A 22,412-nucleotide genomic window follows, 5' to 3' on the forward strand; every position below is an offset into this window, starting at 1 on the left:
AAAAAATTCCATTTGATACAAATGGACCGCTCAAGGTTATTAACGGAAATGGTTACTATTAACATCATAAATGCGTTCTAATATTAATGTTAATCAGGATGAGCTTTCTGATACACGAAATCGTGATTTTATTAAACAAATCTTACAAGGTTATTAGCTTTTATTCAACAATTGTTTTTATACACAGACTGTGGCACCGTACCAGTGGTGCCAAACAGCACGTATACAGCTCATACAAACACACTCCTCGATGCACGTGTAACGTACTCGTGTAATTCTGGATATTCGGCGAGGGGTGCAGAGACCATTGTATGTTTGACAAATGGTTGGACCAGACGACCATTATGTCATCCAGGTGAGACGCGAATAATCGTCATCATCGTATTATTATATCGGATTGTTATAGTAAAACGCAATTAAATGTACTTTTTGTCTGATAAGGGTTGTTTTGTGATTGATTATTTGTAATCAAGTGAAAGTTATTTGCCCAAGTCCGTTGGATTATGCATTTCGTAATACAGCTTGAATTGAGAGGCCCTTGGGCTACTGAATAAGGACAAGTTTAATGCAAACGTATACAATCATGTGACTCAACAAATCTTCCAAAAATTAAATCAAATACCACATGGCCCCAATATCACGAAAATACTTAAGTCAAATCTCAAACTCAATCTCAACTCGTTTTACCATATATCATCAAAATTCATTGACAAAAATATATGTTTTTACAATTTTTTAAACCGCAGTCTATCATTGAATATGTTGATTGAAACCTTTGGTCTAGATTTTAATGGAAATAATTCTACAGCCAAAAATTTCTTGAGTACAATTCCTTGCCTTTTAACAATTACTCAAGTATATATATTTTTTTTCCTCTAGAATAAGTTTCTTTGAACAATTGTCAAAAATCTTCAATAACATATTCTATGAGAAAATTCATTTTCAAAAAATATAAAAGCATACAAGATTTTGAATAAAACTATGCTTTTATGTTGGAAAATGAGCTGAGATTGAGTTTGAGATTTGACTTAAGTATTTCGTGATTTTGGGACCTGATGAATGATATAAATATTTCGAAAATATTAGTACCAATATTTTTGGTGGTAATAACTATGTTGCAAGAAGTTTTAATGATATTATCGACTTTTGTCAATCAAATGCTGCATACCCAGAACTAGATGAATCATTTATGCCCCCATAAAAATAAATCATGTTAATCATAAAAAAATATTGAATGTGGCAATCAATATTTATTTATAGAATATGTTTTTGAAACTTTGGATATACCTTATTCGCATATTTTCATATGTTTAATAATAAAATGTACTAAGTTTTAAGTAATGGTTTTGGCGACGGAAACTCTCGAACAGCTCCCAAAGTCATTCAGAAGCAAGTTTTCATTTGATAACAAATTATGAATAGATACATACTGATCAGGTACATTAAACGTAGCGTTAGTAATTCTATTGAGATATATACACATTTGAATTAAGAAAAATATATTAAACCTGAATTACGAAACTTAAATTATCTTAACATGTTTATTTAACACTTTACTTGTAATTCCATCCATACATTTTATTCAACAAATCCCTATGAACATACATCAGGCGGCGCTTACGTTTACTAAAAAAACTACCATTAATTACGTTATTAATATTGAATGGTAATTAGCTAGACTGTATTTCAAATGAAAACATCTGTTGTCGTTTGGTGGTAATGCAAAAACATAAATTAAGCAAATCAATATATTCAAGTGATAGCAAAATGTGTCAAGATACAATTTGTTAAAGCCCCTGAAGGTATTTAAATTTGTACTACGTAAAAAGTTGCGATTAAGCAATTAAGTATAATATAAAGGTGCACTCGTAATGCTATTGATTGTTATATACTCGTTATCGTAGTAACCTGCTATGTGCCGGACGTAGACGATGCTTCCAAAGATTCTGGGGCAACGATTGCTTACAACGCGACAGTTATGTACACATGTGCAGTAGGCCACATCAATACTGATGGCAATTTAGTAAGAACATGTCAAGCTGACGGCCAATTAGATGGTACTTCACCAACCTGTACTCGAGGTATGTGGATTAAGGTTACCAATATGGTTAGTGAAAAAATGTTGAACATGTAATCGCATTTGCCTTCACAAAACACTGCTTTCGGTTTCAAATGCCAACATGAAAAACCACCGGTCTGAGAGCGCATAGGTTTAGATCATGTTTCCTTACAGTATCATGTTATTTATCGTGGGTTCACCATTCTCATAGAATTATTGGAAACCATAGTCTTAACATCCCATTTAATATTTGATTATTTTTTTAAGCCAAGACATGTTGCCGTAAAGATACTGAAACCGTAAAAAATTCCATTTGATACAAATGGACCGCTCAAGGTTATTAACGGAAATGGTTACTATTAACATCATAAATGCGTTCTAATATTAATGTTAATCAGGATGAGCTTTCTGATACACGAAATCGTGATTTTATTAAACAAATCTTACAAGGTTATTAGCTTTTATTCAACAATTGTTTTTATACACAGACTGTGGCACCGTACCAGTGGTGCCAAACAGCACGTATACAGCTCATACAAACACACTCCTCGATGCACGTGTAACGTACTCGTGTAATTCTGGATATTCGGCGAGGGGTGCAGAGACCATTGTATGTTTGACAAATGGTTGGACCAGACGACCATTATGTCATCCAGGTGAGACGCGAATAATCGTCATCATCGTATTATTATATCGGATTGTTATAGTAAAACGCAATTAAATGTACTTTTTGTCTGATAAGGGTTGTTTTGTGATTGATTATTTGTAATCAAGTGAAAGTTATTTGCCCAAGTCCGTTGGATTATGCATTTCGTAATACAGCTTGAATTGAGAGGCCCTTGGGCTACTGAATAAGGACAAGTTTAATGCAAACGTATACAATCATGTGACTCAACAAATCTTCCAAAAATTAAATCAAATACCACATGGCCCCAATATCACGAAAATACTTAAGTCAAATCTCAAACTCAATCTCAACTCGTTTTACCATATATCATCAAAATTCATTGACAAAAATATATGTTTTTACAATTTTTGAAACCGCAGTCTATCATTGAATATGTTGATTGAAACCTTTGGTCTAGATTTTAATGGAAATAATTCTACAGCCAAAAATTTCTTGAGTACAATTCCTTGCCTTTTAACAATTACTCAAGTATATATATTTTTTTTCCTCTAGAATAAGTTTCTTTGAACAATTGTCAAAAATCTTCAATAACATATTCTATGAGAAAATTCATTTTCAAAAAATATAAAAGCATACAAGATTTTGAATAAAACTATGCTTTTATGTTGGAAAATGAGCTGAGATTGAGTTTGAGATTTGACTTAAGTATTTCGTGATTTTGGGACCTGATGAATGATATAAATATTTCGAAAATATTAGTACCAATATTTTTGGTGGTAATAACTATGTTGCAAGAAGTTTTAATGATATTATCGACTTTTGTCAATCAAATGCTGCATACCCAGAACTAGATGAATCATTTATGCCCCCATAATAATAAATCATGTTAATCATTAAAAAATATTGAATGTGGCAATCAATATTTATTTATAGAATATGTTTTTGAAACTTTGGATATACCTAATTCGCATATTTCCATATGTTAAATAATAAAATGTACTAGTGTTGCTTCCCTGAACAATGTAGTATTATTGCCCTCAACAAACACATGCTATTACTTTCAATTACAGCGTCATGGTCCCTGTTTATTTAGAAAAGTTAAAAAAAAGTAATTTTAAAACGCGTTCATGTACGTACAGTTCCGGTGGGCAATACCCATTGTTCGGTTTATTTCAAAACAATTAAATGGTGTATTATAAAAAACGATACGGGAATCTAAACAAAAAAGTTGTTATATACACTTGAAATAAATAAACTTACTTCTTTTGGAATCCCGACAAAACCACGAACATATTGACTATATGTGTTTAACACATGCTTATCAACTTAAATTTACATTTCGACAAGCAACGCGCTCCGTGCATCTTCTTTACAATCATCATACGTTTGATATTGTAATGGGATTAATCTTAACATATACATCGGGTAGTGTTTATGCATCCGGTTAAAATCAACACACACAGGACACTTTTGAGACTTTAAAGGGGATTAACTTGGACTTTTCAATGGGCTATTGTGTGGGTTTTGCTGCTTCAATACTTTCATGGTGATTATTAAATACTGATACAAAGATATGATTTAAAGATAATACAATGAAAACTACAGGGATAGGCTGAGTCACCGATGGAGAAATTAAATTGTATGACCATTTAAGCTCAAATGTTAAGTTTAAGATCCTTGTCATTCTGAGATTGAAAGGAAATGATCCTCAATGTCCGCTAATAATTCTCAAATTGGGAACGTGAGCCACTAATGCGTTCGGTTACAACAGCTCGAAAAACAACAACAAACGCTATAATTATGGTAAAAACACGTTGCTTTGGTTGTAGCTCTTAACTGTCTTATACATGTGTTCTCCATATTTTGGAAAATTCCCGCAACACAAAGTAACGGAATACCTTTGCGCATGCGCAGAATAAGGTTGTTGTTGCCCATTTGACCGGTATACTACTTATATGTTTGTATGTAAACACGTTTGATTTGAATTTAATATATTACATAAACACGTTGACATGATTTATTGTGAACACATGTATTGTTGGCGATGTACATTGTACACGTAATAAATCAACTATACATACATCAATCAATTAATACTATCTATCCACCCGTAGATCCATCAATTTATTTATCTATTTTGGTAACATACACTCTGGAAAACAAACCAAAAAATGATTGCCTTCTGTCACCCGACGTGTTAAAATTTAAAGTAACGGTTTGGAGGACGGAACACTCCGAACAGCACCCGATATCATTTCAAGATAAGTGTGTCATTTAGAAGCAAGTTTGAGTTTTGAGACAAAGTTTGAATAGGTAATATACCGAAAGGTAGTGCTTCTTCCCAACGTAAGTTTACCTAATAACATAAAACAATCACCGGATATAAATTACATAACATTAATTTAGTGCCATGGCTTTGCATAGCATAATTGCACGTTCGAAAGCTTTTAAGATATGATTGACATTTACATTATATGTTTACTGGCAAAAACTATCAAGTTTGATACACATTTCAATAAATAAACATTGAACGTCAAATCAGAACATTTTTTTTATACTATTTTGTTTATTTACCACTTTACAAGAAATTTCATCAAGAAATTATATTTAACATCACCATATAAACATACAACAGGCGACGCTTACTTTAACTGAAAATCATCATTAATGCAATTGAAATTGAATATTTTCTAGCTATGATTGTACATAAATCAATCAAATCAATTTGAACAAATTAATAAAACAACTTTGTCAAGATGCATTCTGTTAAGGTCCGTTTAAGGATTTGATGCATAAGTACAAAGTTGCAACAGTTCTAAGGTATGTAATATATTTGTTATCACAGTAACCTGCTCTGTACCGGACGTACAAGACGCTTCCAAAGATTCTTGGGCAACGATTGTTTACAACACGACAGTTACGTACAAATGTGCAGGAGGCCACATCCATACAGATGGCAATTTAGTAAGGACATGTCAAACTGACGGCCAATTGGACGGTACTCTCCCAACTTGCACTCGAGGTATGAGGGCTATATGTATAACACATTCGGGTACTGGTTTGTGAAAAACATGTTTACACTCTTATCGATTTTACATGCAAAAAATACTGCTTTCCGTTTAGAAACACTGCTTTCAGTTTAAAATGTGTTAGACCTTATTTTATTAAATTAACATGTGTTGTTTTAGTGTAGGCTTACCGTTGTTACATAATAATATACAACAAACCCTAGTTTCAACATTGACATTCAGTATTTTATTCATTTGATCAGCCAAATCATTTGCAAAATTCAGTTTTAATAAAAATGGACCGCTCATGATTTAAAACGAATATTTGAATCGTATAGCGGCCCAAAACATATGTTTGTTCGAATCTATATACCTTGAGCAAACCTCACAAAAACACAAGAACTAATATTGTGTCGATATAGTCTACTGTTATCAGGCAGTATTCTAATAAGGAATTTGTAATGAAATGCTTTTATTTGGTATCAATGCAAAGTTTGAATGATTGGGTATAAATATTTTTCCAATTAAGATCATTTACACCTAGTTCTGCCTCCCATTTCAACTGTTTTGTTCAAAGTTATACAGATACTCAATATATTGTACACCTTTGCAGTACCAAATTTTATAGAAAATGTCTCATCGTTTTGTTGTCTAATGTAAGTATTGTTCCAAATAGTTTCTTTAGCTATAAAGCTTACTTCTTTGCTAAACGTTACACTTGTCCATGGTTTAATAATATCAACTTAAGAAGAAATTTCGACTTTATTTCAAGCATATCAATTTTATTTGGGTCTAGATAACATTTGAAGATAAAATCTTTTCAAAATTTAATCATTATCTTTTTATATACTTTTACCCATTTGGAACCGTTTTGAAACAACAATCGTTTAACCAACTTGATTTTATTGCACATTCGAATTTTAGATTGTCCGGCATTTTTAAACCTCCATTTTCATAATTCTGCATAATTTGATTTCGTGAAACTTCATCAGGTTTATTGTCCAATGAATGTTTCAGTATTTTTGTTTAATATCAGTTAAAATCTATTAGAATGTGATTAAAGTACTGTTAATGGGTACAATAATTTTGGAATTGCAAACGTTTTCAAAACTGTTCTGTTTCCCAAAGCGTGATATTTATTTATCTTCTATTTGTAATTGCTGTCGCAGAATCTTATTATGTTATCATTCAGTGATCATATGCCTTGATTGAGCACTTTGATTTGTTTAGAGAGAGTTAATCCTGATATATTTCTATAATTATCTAAAGTTTAAACTAGAGTGTCGAAAGAGTTTTTGATCCATCTAAAATGAAACTAGCATCGCCCGCAAATAGCTTTGTTTTAGATTAATATTGTTAACCTTAATACCTTTAATATTCTCTTTTTTATTTATTTCAATAGACAATACCTCGATGCAACAAATAAATAAATACTGGGAAAGAGGTCAGCCTTGTCTGACACCTGAAAACATAAAGGTCCAATTAAGACTGTGTCCAATGTACTAACCTATTTCCTTTATCGCTGGCTCAATATTTTGGTTAAATACATGCTACTACCAAAAGTCTAAACATTCGCATTTAGTATCATATTTATTTATTAAAACAAATAATTTTATTTCGTAAAAATATTGAACCCGTGCAAAATGTCCTTTTTATAATTATAGAACGCTCAAAGTTTAAAACAAATTAATTGGCCACCATTTAAATTTATTTTTATTCTCATCGTAGCTTAGAAAGTGAATATCATTTGTTTTATTTCATAACGAATAAAGGTTTATTAGAGTGAGCTTACTGATGCATGAAATCTTGTGTTTATTTTTCACATCATAATACACTTGAGTTGTTAATATACTATAATAAGAATATTAAAAGCAATATTAAATATATAAATAAATCATGGGATATAAGCTCAATAGATAGATTTTTCTTTTTTAATAAAGTTTTTTGATACACAGATTGCGGTACTGTACCAGCGGTGCCTTACAGCACGTATACAACTCCCACAAAAACACTCATCGGTACACGTGTAACGTACTCGTGTAATTCTGGATATACGTCGTCGGGTGCAGAGATTATTTCATGCTCGACAAGCGGTTGGACCACACCACCAGTCTGTCATCCAGGTAGGATGCGCATAAATAGAGCTATTAATCATCATTTTCATATTTAATTTATCGACCTGTTTTAGCCATTGCATCGTATAGTTTGATTGTCTCCACAATGTAAAATCTGTTTGAAATTGATCCGACATATGATTTCATTCCATACATATATAGTTGCAAATATAATCGTAATAATAGTTTGTTTCTAGTTGTATGCCGCTAAATGTTTTGCCTTCTACAGATATACACTGTGTTTACTGAAATATATATTACTTGTTTGGTTTTTCAAAATAAAAAAAGTTAGAAGATATCGGCCACTTTTTGTAATAAACTGTACTCGCCAGACTAGTGTTTATTCATCTGTCAATACCTCACCGTCATCTAAACAGAAATTAAATTACATCAAGATGACGTAAAAGTAGGCTGTGGAATTTCACTCTCAGGATGGTGTCGCAAAGATACACCCATGCCATTAAAGAAAATACAAACACAATAGCTGTCCGGGAGGTTGTCTAAGATAAAAAAAAATCAAATATTGTAGACAATGTGTGTGAAGTGTAGTATGGGGTATGCATGTGACACGCCCGCGGAAGTGACTATCACCTTTACAGCTGGTAAAATGTTTTAATAGTGCATGTTTAAAATCAGATACACTCATACCATTCATTTGGCATTTATATGTTTGAATTAACATCAAACTGTCAATGAGTTGAATGTTTTATTTCATATGCTAAAATAACTGTTGATAAATACTAGAATATTTGTGAAATTGAGTTATCATAAACTGATTCAAACAAACAGTAAAACCCATGCTTCCGCCGGGCGTTCCAAGACTGTAAATCTAGCATGTATTTATACAATGATCTATGAAACTTATGTGGTGACCATATTGTCTTGCCACTGACAGCAGTTATAAACAGTAGTATATCTGCATGGGTCGTACCAGATACGTTAAACGAAGCATTTGTTTTACCTATATACGTATAACACTCGGATAGAGAAAACCAGAAAGTATAGACCCATCTCGTTCCCGCAACAATATCGAAAATATTTGAAAAACATATAGTTTCTCAACTGAGAATGTACTTGACAAGTATTAATATATTACAAAATAAATCCGACAAACCCATTCCTATCAATCTGCACCTTTTAGAATAACTAATGATAGGCTGAACGCATTTGATAATTATGAAGCAGTTGGAATCTTATTTCTTGTTTTAAGAAAAAGTCTGTAATCCATTTTATCATGATATTCTACTTCATAAGCTGAAAGTATTTCACTTTTTAAAAATAGCAATTATGGATATCGTTACAATAAATAGAAAAATAAAGATTCAATCTTAAAATTGGACTATCAAAAGTTGCTCCGACCACCAGAGAAGCAGAAACCAGCAAAAAAAAGACAAATTATACATACTTAAAATTTCAAAAATAATTTGAAATGAGTACTGCTAAAATTATCTACAGAAAAGAATAATTTCTAACGTCCAAATTCATAAATATCTTTACTGATGTTAGTATTTCAATGGCCAAATAATGAAGGCTACAACAAACAATAGAATTACATTAATAAACAATGAAATACTGAATATAACATACATATCTAATCAGCAAAGTCAACTGCCAAAGGGCACCGTACTGGGTCCTTTGGTATTTTGTAAATCAAACATAATATGAATATGATTGATAACTTCAATTACAAAATGTTTCCAACAGCTTAATTTCAAACAATCATTTCTAAAGCATTTGTCTATCCTCTGATTGAAGCTATTTTGTTTTATTTTCACCACTCATATATAATGTCCGGTAGGGGCAAACAAGAAGCATAAACATGTAAGAAAAAGAACACTACATTGAATAAAGAGCTGGCAAAATATTCTAAATAAATCAAAAATACTTGTACGACTTAAATGAATGACTTTTTAAAATCGAATCAAATACAACACAGGCATTCTTGTGTATAACACATTAAACAACCAAATACCCTGATTATATGCAAGATGTGATTGCTTTCTCAAAAATGAAACTTCTAAAAGAGGATTTCGCCAAAAATATTTTTTTAAAACACAACACATGAAACGCTTAAATTCGTTTATTAAAGCCGACTCTTCTGGTCAGGAACAAGTTACCTGAAAATTTGCAATCTGATTTGACGGTACAATCATTCAAATCAAAATGCAAGATACATGTTCTTAACATAAAATATGTTTATTTTAAAAGATCCGGCAATAAGCGTAGGCACTGTAATACCAGTATGCCTATGGCGGCTAATTTGGCTATTTGTTTATTTGTTTGTTAAATTGATACTGGTATGACTGTTAAATCCAAATAGGAACTTTTATATATTATTTTATTTCTCGCTAGCAACACATTTAAACGCAACAGAAGAAGAGAAACGAAACCAGCAACATATTTGAAACAACAATATTTATTAACTAACAATTTTACAAAAGAAATTTCAAATAAGTATTGTTGAAATTAAATACTTAAAATAAAGAATAATGTCCAAAATATATAATATCTTCAGTGATCCTCGTGTTTTTTATATTAATCCACATGAAATAATCAACAGACTAGATGAGAACTAGTTAAATCCAACAACACTTTCAGAATTATTCCCTCAAACGGTTGAAAATGTAATCCTCAGAAAATAATCAAACTAAATCAAAGATTTTACAAAAAGAAATTCATAAAGACTTGATAACGTTTTACAGAAACTTTAACAATAACAACAACAAAACTTCACAGAAGATTGCCCGTAGACACAAATGAAAATGTTCCCGTACATTCCATATCCTTATCAACATTCTCTTAATAATTATAAATATCTTGTCTATTCTAAAACATATATACTTTCACTAAACAGAACATTCTAGCATATTTAAGACAAATCTTGACAACGTACATCGTGCAAAAATATCATAGGGGAACATATAGTAAGTTGAAATGAATCTAGGTCACCGTTCATTTAAAACTCGATTACTATACAATAAGATACTGAATTGAAAATGCGTATACAATCGTAACATGATGTTAACCAAACTAGTTCTGAATAAAAACATAAACATCTATACTTTTTTTTCATTTTTAATTGGTTTGCTTCTTGAAAAACTGTTTCAGATGTAGGCTATGATTGTTCGGACATTACCTGCACTGACCCACATGCTGTTTGCGATGGTGACACCCTACTGTGTTCGTGTCCAACCGGGTACTTCGATAGTAACGGAGCCACTTCTGGTGGGAAGTGCGAAGGTACGTGTTGTTGCAATGCATGGAGACTATTTATAGATTAAACTCATTTATTTTATGTTTAATTTGCATTTCATTCTTAAGTCTCTGGACCTGTTTGGTGTAAGTAGAGGCTGGTTTTACACAAAGAACTGGACAGCAGATCACTGGAAACATGCAGCATGTAAAGTTTGTTTCAAGTCTTTCGATAATGTATTTACAATCGTGTGGCGATGTTCTTCAATGATAGAACACAACTAAAACGAAGTGATTTATCTTTAAACGAGGTAAGACAAGGATAATATGTAACGTCTTAAAGAAAATTGTCTTACAACTCATATTATATTAATTCTATCGTAGGCATTTACTGTGAACACGTACCTTTTTGTATATAAAGTTTACAAAGTGTTGTGTTTCAAAACACAAACCCTGAGGTTTTGTTCCGAGAACAAACACACGCCTTTTACCTATGTACATATGTACAAGTATACATTCGTATTGTCTCAATACCATTCTCAAAAAGATTTAAAAATATTAGCGAAGTTATCCTTGCTTAATTCATTTGTTTTACACGTTACTTAACTTTCCTATATACATTCAACGAGAAATTTCAAACCTTCCCTTATATCACTTCTTTAATAACACCTGGAGCAGTCCACGTTCGCAGCGTAAACCCTTTTTCATCCAAGTACATTGTTTCTAGATTAAGTAAAACAAAGATCGCATCAGCGAATTAATCCAATCCATCTTCAATCTTGCTGAAAATATCCGTATCATACTTCATAAATGCACGATAATTTTCAGGGAAGGGTGGGAAAGCATTGTGTGTATACCACGTGATAAATCACTTCATAAATGCTACGTCGGAAGGCAACATTTTGCTTCAAATGAGGACTTAAAGCAAAGATTATAAGTATCTTCCATGGCCGAGAGTGTTAGATAGGTTCATTCCGACCCGAGCGTAGGGTGTTTTGCGGAAACGAAGTTTACCGAGTGTTCTTCAAAACACCCTGCGCGAGGGTCGGAATGAACCTATCTTACACGAGCGGCTATGGTAAATGCTTTTTCATCAATATGCGCGCAGTGATTCAGATTATGTTTATAGGCAAATCGGTCTAAGAAAACTGAAGCATTATTTCTTGAAAGGTGCGTGAAAACTGTTTTATGGTGACATTTGAGGCGAGAAATAATTAATAAGCGTTCTAAATATTGCCACAAGACAAGGTTTCTATGATGCTACAGACGACAGTCTTCAACAAGGGAGGTAATTACAATATGGTGACCATATAAAAGGAGTTCCATACGGGCATTTTATCAACGCCCGTGGGCAAGATAATAATTTCTAACATGGTTAAATCATTTGATCTACTTATCTGAGGTGGGAGAAAACGTTTTCTATTTCTTCACCATTTTAAATGAAACATAGCGCAGTCTACGCCGCTACGGAGCCCCGCATTCGGTCTATCACCAGAGTTTAATTGTGAGTATAGTTTCTTTAAACACTTTGAAAAACCATTTCACAAACCCGCCGCCTGTTGGAACACTGTCAAAACATTATTTTGGAAACACGTTTGTCGAAGTGTTTGAGGATTCTCATCATCTAATCAAACTCTGGTAATAAAACGAAGGCGGGACTCTTAAAGCGGCATAGAATGCCCTTTGTTTCATTTAAAATGGTGAAGAAAATAAAAGTCCTTGTTTTATTCTAAGCAAATTGTTGCCTTCAGACAGCATTTATGACGTTATTTATCACGTGGTATATACACCCGCTGGAAAGTGGGAGCTGAATATGACACTGCAGTATACCACTCCACGTCAGTTAGGAAAACAATGGATATCTTATTTTATTCAAACAATACTCTCATTATCGTTTTTGATTACTTATATAAAAAATCCGAATTTATATATTTGGTGTTAATCCATATTTTATGTAAGTAAATTATTAGATATGACATATATGATCGTTCTTAGGTAGACGTATCCTTAAAAGGTGCAATCCAACAGGGTTTCAAGAAATAAATATATTAAACAACACGATTGAATCATTAGATAAAAAAGCTTATTTATGGGTCGATATCTTAAATAAAATGGGTCAAAATGATAGAAAATTTTGATCTGGAAGTTTTTGAGATTCGATAATCTTAAAGTTACTATAATTTAAAGGATTATAATTTATTTTTGTGTACGATCGCAATATATTTCAGAGAGTGAGCACGAAAAGCTATATTTCACGAGTTTAGTTGTGTAAATATTGCAGCGTAAATGCAGTTTCTTCGCTTAGGTATGCGAACTATCCATTAAAATTAAATTAATTGAAAAAAGATGTAAAAAAGAAATATTACAAATAAACGTTTTTCTGACGACCTGTATCAAGTCTCGTTTGCTGTATTAACATTTTACGCTGTCAAGACTGATACTTATTATCACGCAAATTGATGGATTGATAGATAAGTCGTTGTTTTATTTCCCCCATACATGGCGAGAATAACATATAAACAGCAGGTTCAGTTGGTACCAAAGAACAATATCAATGTCAAATAATGCATGTTTCTATATACACAACAACGATAAAATATAAACAAACAAAGTTAATGAATTAAATTCGAGAGATAAATACACCTATACTCAAAGATAACTACTCATTTATCAAAACTAAGATATAAATGAGTAATTGCTTAAGGTGTTTGGTTTATTTGTTTACAATTGCAGGATTTTGGAACCTAGAAGCGAAAGCAAATTTATAAATCCCAAACTGCATAAGAAGAATCAAATGTTAACATTTATTTTTCTTAAATGATTCGGTCAGTTGAAAATATTTCAGTCGAACCTACTACAGTATCACTGCTGGTGAAAGTAGCTGTTCCAATTGCATGTGTGTTGGTTGTGATTCTGGCTGTCACCACCGCATACTTCATCAAGCAACGAAGACAACGACGAGAGGCTGACCACGGAAATATTTACACAAGTGTCAGGGACAGAAATGTCACAAGTCTGCAAACGTTCGCAATTGCTCAAACAAATACCGATGAAGATGAATACGAGTCACTACAGCACTCACTCTACCAGAACACAGACACTAATTGTGAACAATGTAATGTTTACGACGAGATTTAATTTCGTTGTCCTGAAATTGTAAATCGATGTTTTTTACGAAGGACAATGTGCATGAATATTTTTCGCCATGATAATTTCATTTTATTTTCATAATTGTTCAAAATCAAAATTGGTTTCACATTTGATTGTCCTACACTATTACACAAATATTTAACGGGCTTTATGAAATATTGGTTAAGAATGGACCTATAAGTCATGTTAGAATAGTTCATTATTAAATGTGTTTAAAATATTAAGACGATAATTCAAATTTGAAATCACGGTTCATCAAACATTAGAATATAATCCTGTGTGTATGTATCATGATGTCGGAGCTGTTATTGTTGCAATATTACATTGCTACAGAAACTGTATTGCATTTAATGAGTCAGATTATGAAATTCATTTTATTCAAGAATGACATTTGAATGAAGATTATAAAAAAACAATAATTTCAATTAATTGCATTACTCTAATTGTCAGTTTAAATATATATGTTGTTGTTTACGCGTATTATGCCATGGAAGTAATGGAAAAAATGTTTCAATGTATCATGTAATACTGACGTCATTAAAAAGTAACGCTATAAGATAAATTGATGTGAGAGTTTTGCTGTGTGATTTGCTCATGCGATTTATATTCATTTTGTACATTGACTATATTTTGAAATATGTTTGTCATCATTAAGTGTTTAAACACGGGCATTTTGCCTTGATATGTTGTGTTAATAAACTGTGCACTCGATGAGAAAACACGCCCAAAAAACGTGAAAGAATATGCAATAGCATTGAATTTGAAAGCGTTATAACTTTCATAAAAATGTGTAATTTCCGAAGCGTACAACATTTTTTTTTCTAAATTTTCACAAATGAGTAACACATGATTTGCATCAACCTATATTGTGCGCCTTTAGACTTTTAAATATTTTGAAATCTTAAAAGAGCTATTCACCATTATATTAATACCCAATCTGTTACAATTATGATAATTAATTGTTTCATACCATACCATCCCTAGTACTTTTGCAAAATGATTATGAAACATCTTTCTTAACCATTTTTACTTTCTTCTCACGTTATACATGTTCATGTTGCAAATAGTGCAGTTCTGAACGTTTTTTATGTCTTGTGCTGTGCCATTTTCGTTTTTTAATATACTGGTATATATTTTTAAAGTGTTTTTTTTTTCTTTAGTATTAAAATTATGCATTCCAAAACATCTGACTTAAAATGTTAAGATAACCTAATCTCTTTCCATTATGCTACTAAGATGTTTTAAACTAAACCGTTGTATTAATTTACACAATATCGTCTTAGCATTAGGTAACTTCAACACTGTTGTTGAAATGCATTTATAGCCGGTTCCCATTGTTCATTTGATGTTTATTTAATCTGCTTATGTTCCCGGTCTTGCATCCAGTACTTTGCATATCTTTTTAATAAAATGTATTGTACACGCTATAATAAACATATTTAATCAACAAATCTATAGTTGTTATGTTAGAGCAGCTTTGCTAACAAAACAATCATACAATTTGTCATTTGCCAGCAAAGTGTCGCATACACAAATACAGCGTTAAAACTAACATAGGGGTAATAAAATTGCCACACCTTATCCGACTACGCAAAAAACAGCTAAATGTTCCGATATTTACCAAGTAAATGGTGTCTAGGGAGACTTTATCTTTTCTGATCACGCAGAATACAACCTCAGGTTCATATGCCTTCGATATCTTAACAAACGGAGTATACGAAGTCGATATACTTTCCGACCACATGGAAAACGACCTCCATGCAGGTGCTGATATTCACCATACAAACGGGGTCTACGGGGACTTTATTATACCACGCAAATACAACCTCCGTATATATGTCTAGATTAACTTAACAATCGGAGTATACGAAGTTTATTTACATTGCGACCACATGGAAAACCAATACCCTACAGTTGACGATATGAACCAAGCAAATGGAGACGATGGAGACTATGTCTTATCTGACCACGCAGAATACAACCTCCGTTCATATGCCTACAATAACTTAACAAACGGAGTACTCGAAGTAGATATACTTTCTGACCACATGGAAAACCACCTCCCTACAGGTGCCGATATTTACCAAATGAACAATGCCTACGGGGACTTTATTTTATCCGACCACGCAGAATACAACCTCCGTGCATATGCCTACAATAACTTAACAAACGGAGTACTCGAAGTATATATACTTTCTGACCACATGGAAAACCACCTCCCTACAGGTGCCGATATTTACCAAATGAACAATGCCTACGGGGACTTTATTTTATCCGATCACGCAGAATACAACCTCCGTGCATATGCCTACAATTACTTAACAAACGAAGCATACGAAGTCCATATACTTTCCGACCACATGAAAAAAGAGCTCCCTGCAGGCATTTTTGATGAATTTAGCTGTGCTGTAAAACTCTTTCTGCCCATACTAGATTAGTCACGCGCTGTGTCGCAATACCTTTTATTTCTTTTATTATGTAGTTTAAGTAAGCATACTTATGATATTTCAATATATAATTTCCATTAACACTTGCTTAACAAAAATATAGCTTCAAAACGAAACAAAATAACCCTTCAAATACGTTATATTGAAGGATAATATCAGCGCACGCGCTTTTTGGTGAAATGTAAGATACGCTTGAAAAAAATATCAATTATGTGTGTCCGGTCCAAAAAGAAAAATCCTACCCCCGGTAACTCGGCAAGCCTGGTTACCTGGCAACGCCGGTGCACTTGGATCGGATATTGTTCTATCCGGACCCGGAAACATATGATAGATAGTATTAATCAAAAAAGCACATCAACAGCTACACAATATTTAGCACTCAGTGGATCTGCACAATAATAATTATCGGCGAACATTTAGTTAGACGCCAAAAACGTCACGGCTTTCGACTTTTTTCCAAATTCCAATAAAATTATTTGAATGAGAACGAAGGAAGAAACATTCGTTGGTATGTTACAATCGATTATGTAATTGATTTCTACTGAATGCAAACGAAAGCGTTTCTTCCTTGACTTGATCAATTGTACTGGTCAACCATTTGCAACAAACCTTCTTATTTATCTGCGTCGGTGGTAGCTATTCAAATTGCGTGTGTGTTTGTGGTGATTCTGGCTGTGACAACCCGATGATTTGTCAAGCAACAAAGAAAACGACGGGAGGATGAAAACGGGAATTCTAACACATTTATCTAGGAGTCTTGTATCACAAGTCGGCATCAGAACACATTTATTATTACATGAACAAATCAAAGATGATTCTTAATTAATACAACACAGGACCACACAACATAACGACCAATTCAGCCAATATTTACCCTAGTTCCGATTCGCCCTAAAATTGCCGAGCTTGGCATTGACATAAGATAGAAAGAAAATATGCATTTAATACTGCATAACGCACCGTTAAATCCTTAAAATAGCCAAAGAAGACTACAGGGAGAAACCCGAACCCCCTTTACATGTAAAGATCCCATGTGTATGACTGTTTGAAATGGACACACGTCCTTAGTTGTAAAGTACATTCACGTTTGTATTCTAGTGTATTCAGGTGTTATTAATGAATTATGTTTTCTATCATAGTGGCATTGAAATGTCGATAACTTTAGGGTGGATGGCCACCGAATGCGTCCCCTGAATCCACTAGAACGATATTAAATGGCATCAAACGGTTGTTATTAATGTATACTGGATAACAATATCTATATGATTTTAAGATTACCCAAAGAGTGTGTGTAGCTTTAAACTAATATGACTTTTACATAACAGTTCAGTTAGTATTATACTTTAGAATACAATAACAATACATTTGCAATCCATAACGCGTATTCTAAAAATCAAGTTGATTCCAAGTGATGTGTTAAAACTCTGGTTGAGTGTTTTGCATAATACTGACCAACCGTTAAAGGCTTCTGGTCGGGTGCCAGCTTGGAGTCCAGCCTGGTTGAGTTCCGAATGGAATGACATTTAAAGTATAGGATGTAGCAAAACTGTCTTGTATAAGGAGTCTGACTTATTGCAGCATGTGTACAAAGTGCTGTTTAAATATCATGGGTAAGGAATCAGATGCGCAAATATGTGAATGTAGAATTCTAGTTGTCTTATAGCTCCATAACCATAACGTTAAATGTGTATGCTTGGTGACCCCAAATTGTGTTGGTATCATTTAAAAGAGTTTTGTGCGCACACAAGAAGTGTAGTATACGGAAAAGCAAGATAAATTGACTATTAGAGATTGCAATATATGTCATTTTGCGTCTAGTTTAAGTCAAACTATACTTATCTTACGTATTCTTTACATTTGGTCATTTAATTTGCATAATAGTATTCCGATTGAAATAGCGTTCGAATGATACCACATTTGTATTAAATTCTCCAGGCCTAAAACTGTTCCATTATAGTTATGAAGCTCTCAGAGAACAAGCTTATGTGTGGGTCAGATTCCATAACTTGTTTGCACGCCGACACTTATTGATGTGTGTCTTTGAAAACAGATTAGATAACACTGTATAATTTGATACCTACCATATTTTTGTCTTTCTTTAAGTATGTTAGTCTTTTGTACACAGTGCCAGTATGATATTGTTACATACATGTACTATCAATACTTTTACATATCAATTTATTAATTAACAACACTAAACACTGAATTGTTATTTTAAGAAACACATATAAGCTCTCCTGGGCTGAGACAATGTTGAGGATATAAATCTTTATTATTCACATCATGTTAGAAACAATTCTAAAATAATCAGATTAAAATCATATTTTTAAGAGTTTCTGCATTTTTCTGCGTAGTCATATAAATAAGATATTCACACCGTTAACTGGATTTATACATTTTAATTGTAAAAAGGGATTTTTTGAAGATATTTGAAACAGGTCTGCTTTTGTTATAATCTTTGAGAATAAAGAAATAAATATTAATTATTTATTTTGAGTATCATAGACACTGACAACTGTTCTGGACAGTAAAACGTAGTGGTTAAAATAAATGCCATTTGCGCCTTAAAACTATTTCTCGTAAGGTTTAATGAAGAATACAACAGGAAATATGGCCACTTAGATGTATTTAAATCACCTAGTTATCTACATTATGACACAATTTTTCCAATAGTGAAACATAACCTAGCCCTATATTTCATACTAGAGACAAACAGTATGACTTAGTTTCATTGAAGCCATTAGTATGTTAACCCCGGGCGAGTTGTGTAGGAAGATTGCTCATTCGTAGGACAAAGAAGAGCAATGATTAACTGTTCAAACTCGCTTCCTGTTAAGATTAAGTTGACTAATCAAAAATATATCACCACAGGAAATTACGATGAGTAGTATTGTAACGCTACATTGCATAGCATTTGTCAATAAAGCGGTCTTGGCGAACTACTTAAGCAGCTCAACTATGGCCTAACGTTATGTCTTACCAGCTTGATCCATGATTTGTCTTGATCTAGACATTAAGACAAGCAATCTAACCAAGTTTCGTACAAATTTGTTGAAACGATTGCCCTCTGATTTAATCGTGAGTTGATATGTTAAATTATTAATCAACTATTACGTATTTGACGAGATACAGAGACAATTGCTGTACCAATACCAGACAATTGAAGACAATATATGCTAGAACTCGCTCAATATCGACCCAACTCGGCCAATATCTACCAAACTCGCCTAATACGAGTTTCTTCCGTTTTGATTGGCTACAAAACTCGCCTTATATGGGATTTGAAAAATGGGCCATTTTCATTGGCTGTCGAAACTCGTCAAATATGAAAAATATGCTGGAAGTTATTTTTAAAGGTAGCCATTTCGTTTTCCGTGTTCCGACTGTTTTGAAAATGTTGTGCTTCGCATAACTCTTATTTGGAATACTTGAACCTATTGAATGATTGAATCACTGTGTACGGTTTGATATAACAGTTGTATTTAACCCCTTGGTGTATTTTACGACTATTATGATTTTGTACACCAATGACATGGACGACGAAGGTGAAACATTTGACGTTTTAGCAAACGATTTACGAAATTAAGACGAAAAGACATGCTTCCTTACAATGTACAGTGCTTTATTCATAAGTATGTGCAATGTTACTTAAAGGATGCATGTTAAAACCAGCAAGTCGAATTGTTTTTATTTTCTTAACTTTATGTACCTTTTTTCAGCACTGACTTCAGTACATTTCACAAACATATGTAGCATAATCCCGAAAATATGACACAAAGACAAAGACTACAAATGGGTTATCAAGGGGTTATATTTCATGTATTTTGACGATGGAATGATAAACCCCTTTCATATATATAGATGACAGTTCCTTAAGAAACAGAGCATATTGCATGTGCAAGACTGGCCATTTAGATCGTGACGCTGACAATATGTTACACAGATGCATGATTAAGGCATCATTTTCAGTAACATACTTTGTTGAAATAGCTATACAAATAGGGCAAAACAACAGCATATGTACTTCTTCGAAATATATTCATAAACGGTTAAACATACGTAAACTGTATACTTAAATGAATGATAAAGTGGTAAAGGTCCTCCACAAACGAACATGTGTACATAAACACGCAAGAAAATGTTTTTGTTGACACCACACAGATCAAACATAGACATAGAAATCATGAAGTCGACATGTGAATAAACGGTCATATATTTTAGGTATGGCGTTATGTCAGAGGGTACTGTATTTGTGGAGACCATCCTTTGATTAGGGCGTTAATTATAAACAATTTTAAAACAATGACATAAATAACAAGATATAATGAATACTTGTAAACATTTTCTGTCAATTGTATGTCCATCAAACTGTTAACATTGTGTGCTTTTTAAATTCTTAGTTTTGAAACATCGTGTTTCAAGACTTTGTACACAGAATTGGTTATTTGAGAATGATGCAATACTTAAACATATTTACGGATAACTTTAAAGGGTTACATCATACTTTACTCATCATAACAGGTTGATGTTTCAGTTTTTTAGAACCTTCAAACATGCGTTATTTAACATTCATTTCTTAGAAACGCATGTGTTTGTCTTTTGGTGGAAAACAAGACATCAGTGGCTCCATCAGTACTGCAGAAATACATTTGTTTATCGAAGAATGGTGATTTTGCACAGCGTTTCGAAGGAAATACAGTATAGGAACATATTGATTGGTAAGATAAAACATATAATCGTTAGAGTTTTCTTTTTTTAGTGAACTGTTATAAGTCAAAACAGTAAAAGCGATACGAACCTTACACACTTGCCATATCATTGAACGTACATTACACATCCTCTACATTGTGTTAGTCGACAGTCTATTGTATCAAGATCATCTTAATTACAGAATAGTTTGCTGTCTTTATCAAAACGCGTCCGTTATCTTGAGTCATTTTAAAGTTTGCTGACATAATGTGAAAAATACACAACTTTGAAAACATTATAGAGACACTGAAATGTCCACTTTAGGCTACCTTTGTATGTTTAAACAAAGGATTTTTCCTGATCCAATCAGACATTTGTATATGATATCACAATTATTTCATGAAACTATAAATACTTATCAACAATCTAAGACAAGGACTCAACATATCATTTTAAATATGAGTTTTAGCCATTGGCAATTATGTGTATCGGATAACGACCGAGTATACGGTCATTCTGCACAAAAAGATACATGTGCACTGTATGGATATTGAACTCACACACAATTGGTATCACTTGAAAAGTACTTAACGCCACGCCGGTAGTGAATTAGCCACTACGCATACAATGCCACGTGACCCAAAACCAATGCCCTCCGACATGTACGCTGTAGCAAAAGATAAGTCAAGTCAGGTCTAACAATTTTTATTCACTCATTTTAGTTGTGCATAGCAAACTCGATCATATACACATTTCATATCTTACTTTATCAATTATGATAGGGAACCGTTTATAATTATACGTAGTGATACCAAGTGGAGTATCGGAGATTCATTCATTATGAACTGAACTATCATTGAGTACAATAGAAGACGTACAAAATAGTATTTAAATCAATTTAAAATAAAAGGTATTAACAATGTATCATGTTATGTTATAAAGACAAATAAGTACACAAAAACAGTCCAATTCATTTAAGTACCAACATTGCTAGACAAAATGAATTGTGTGTACATTTAAACTATTATATTGACTGATATTTCTAAAAACTGATAGCTTCTTCTAAAATTTCTTAAAAACTTCTTAAAATTAATACTTATATTTATGCCGATTAAGACATTCAGC

The 22,412-nt window shown here is 32.7% G+C and overlaps 1 protein-coding gene across 1 annotated transcript in view; it reads left to right on the forward strand.

The window, feature by feature from the left end:
* LOC128238333 (sushi, von Willebrand factor type A, EGF and pentraxin domain-containing protein 1-like) overlaps positions 1–15,593 on the forward strand; it is a 49,261-nt gene extending 33,668 nt beyond the window's left edge. Inside the window, exons 13-19 of the mRNA XM_052954155.1 lie at positions 188–355; positions 1,905–2,081; positions 2,548–2,715; positions 5,533–5,709; positions 7,651–7,818; positions 10,918–11,049; positions 13,847–15,593. Coding sequence (XP_052810115.1) covers positions 188–355; positions 1,905–2,081; positions 2,548–2,715; positions 5,533–5,709; positions 7,651–7,818; positions 10,918–11,049; positions 13,847–14,139 — 1,283 coding nt within the window. The 3' untranslated portion in view covers positions 14,140–15,593. The remainder of the gene's footprint in view (positions 1–187; positions 356–1,904; positions 2,082–2,547; positions 2,716–5,532; positions 5,710–7,650; positions 7,819–10,917; positions 11,050–13,846) is intronic.
* The last annotated feature ends 6,819 nt before the right edge of the window (positions 15,594–22,412 follow it).

This window comes from Mya arenaria, chromosome 6 (assembly GCF_026914265.1).
Source record: "Mya arenaria isolate MELC-2E11 chromosome 6, ASM2691426v1".
NCBI classification, from domain to species: domain Eukaryota; kingdom Metazoa; phylum Mollusca; class Bivalvia; order Myida; family Myidae; genus Mya; species Mya arenaria.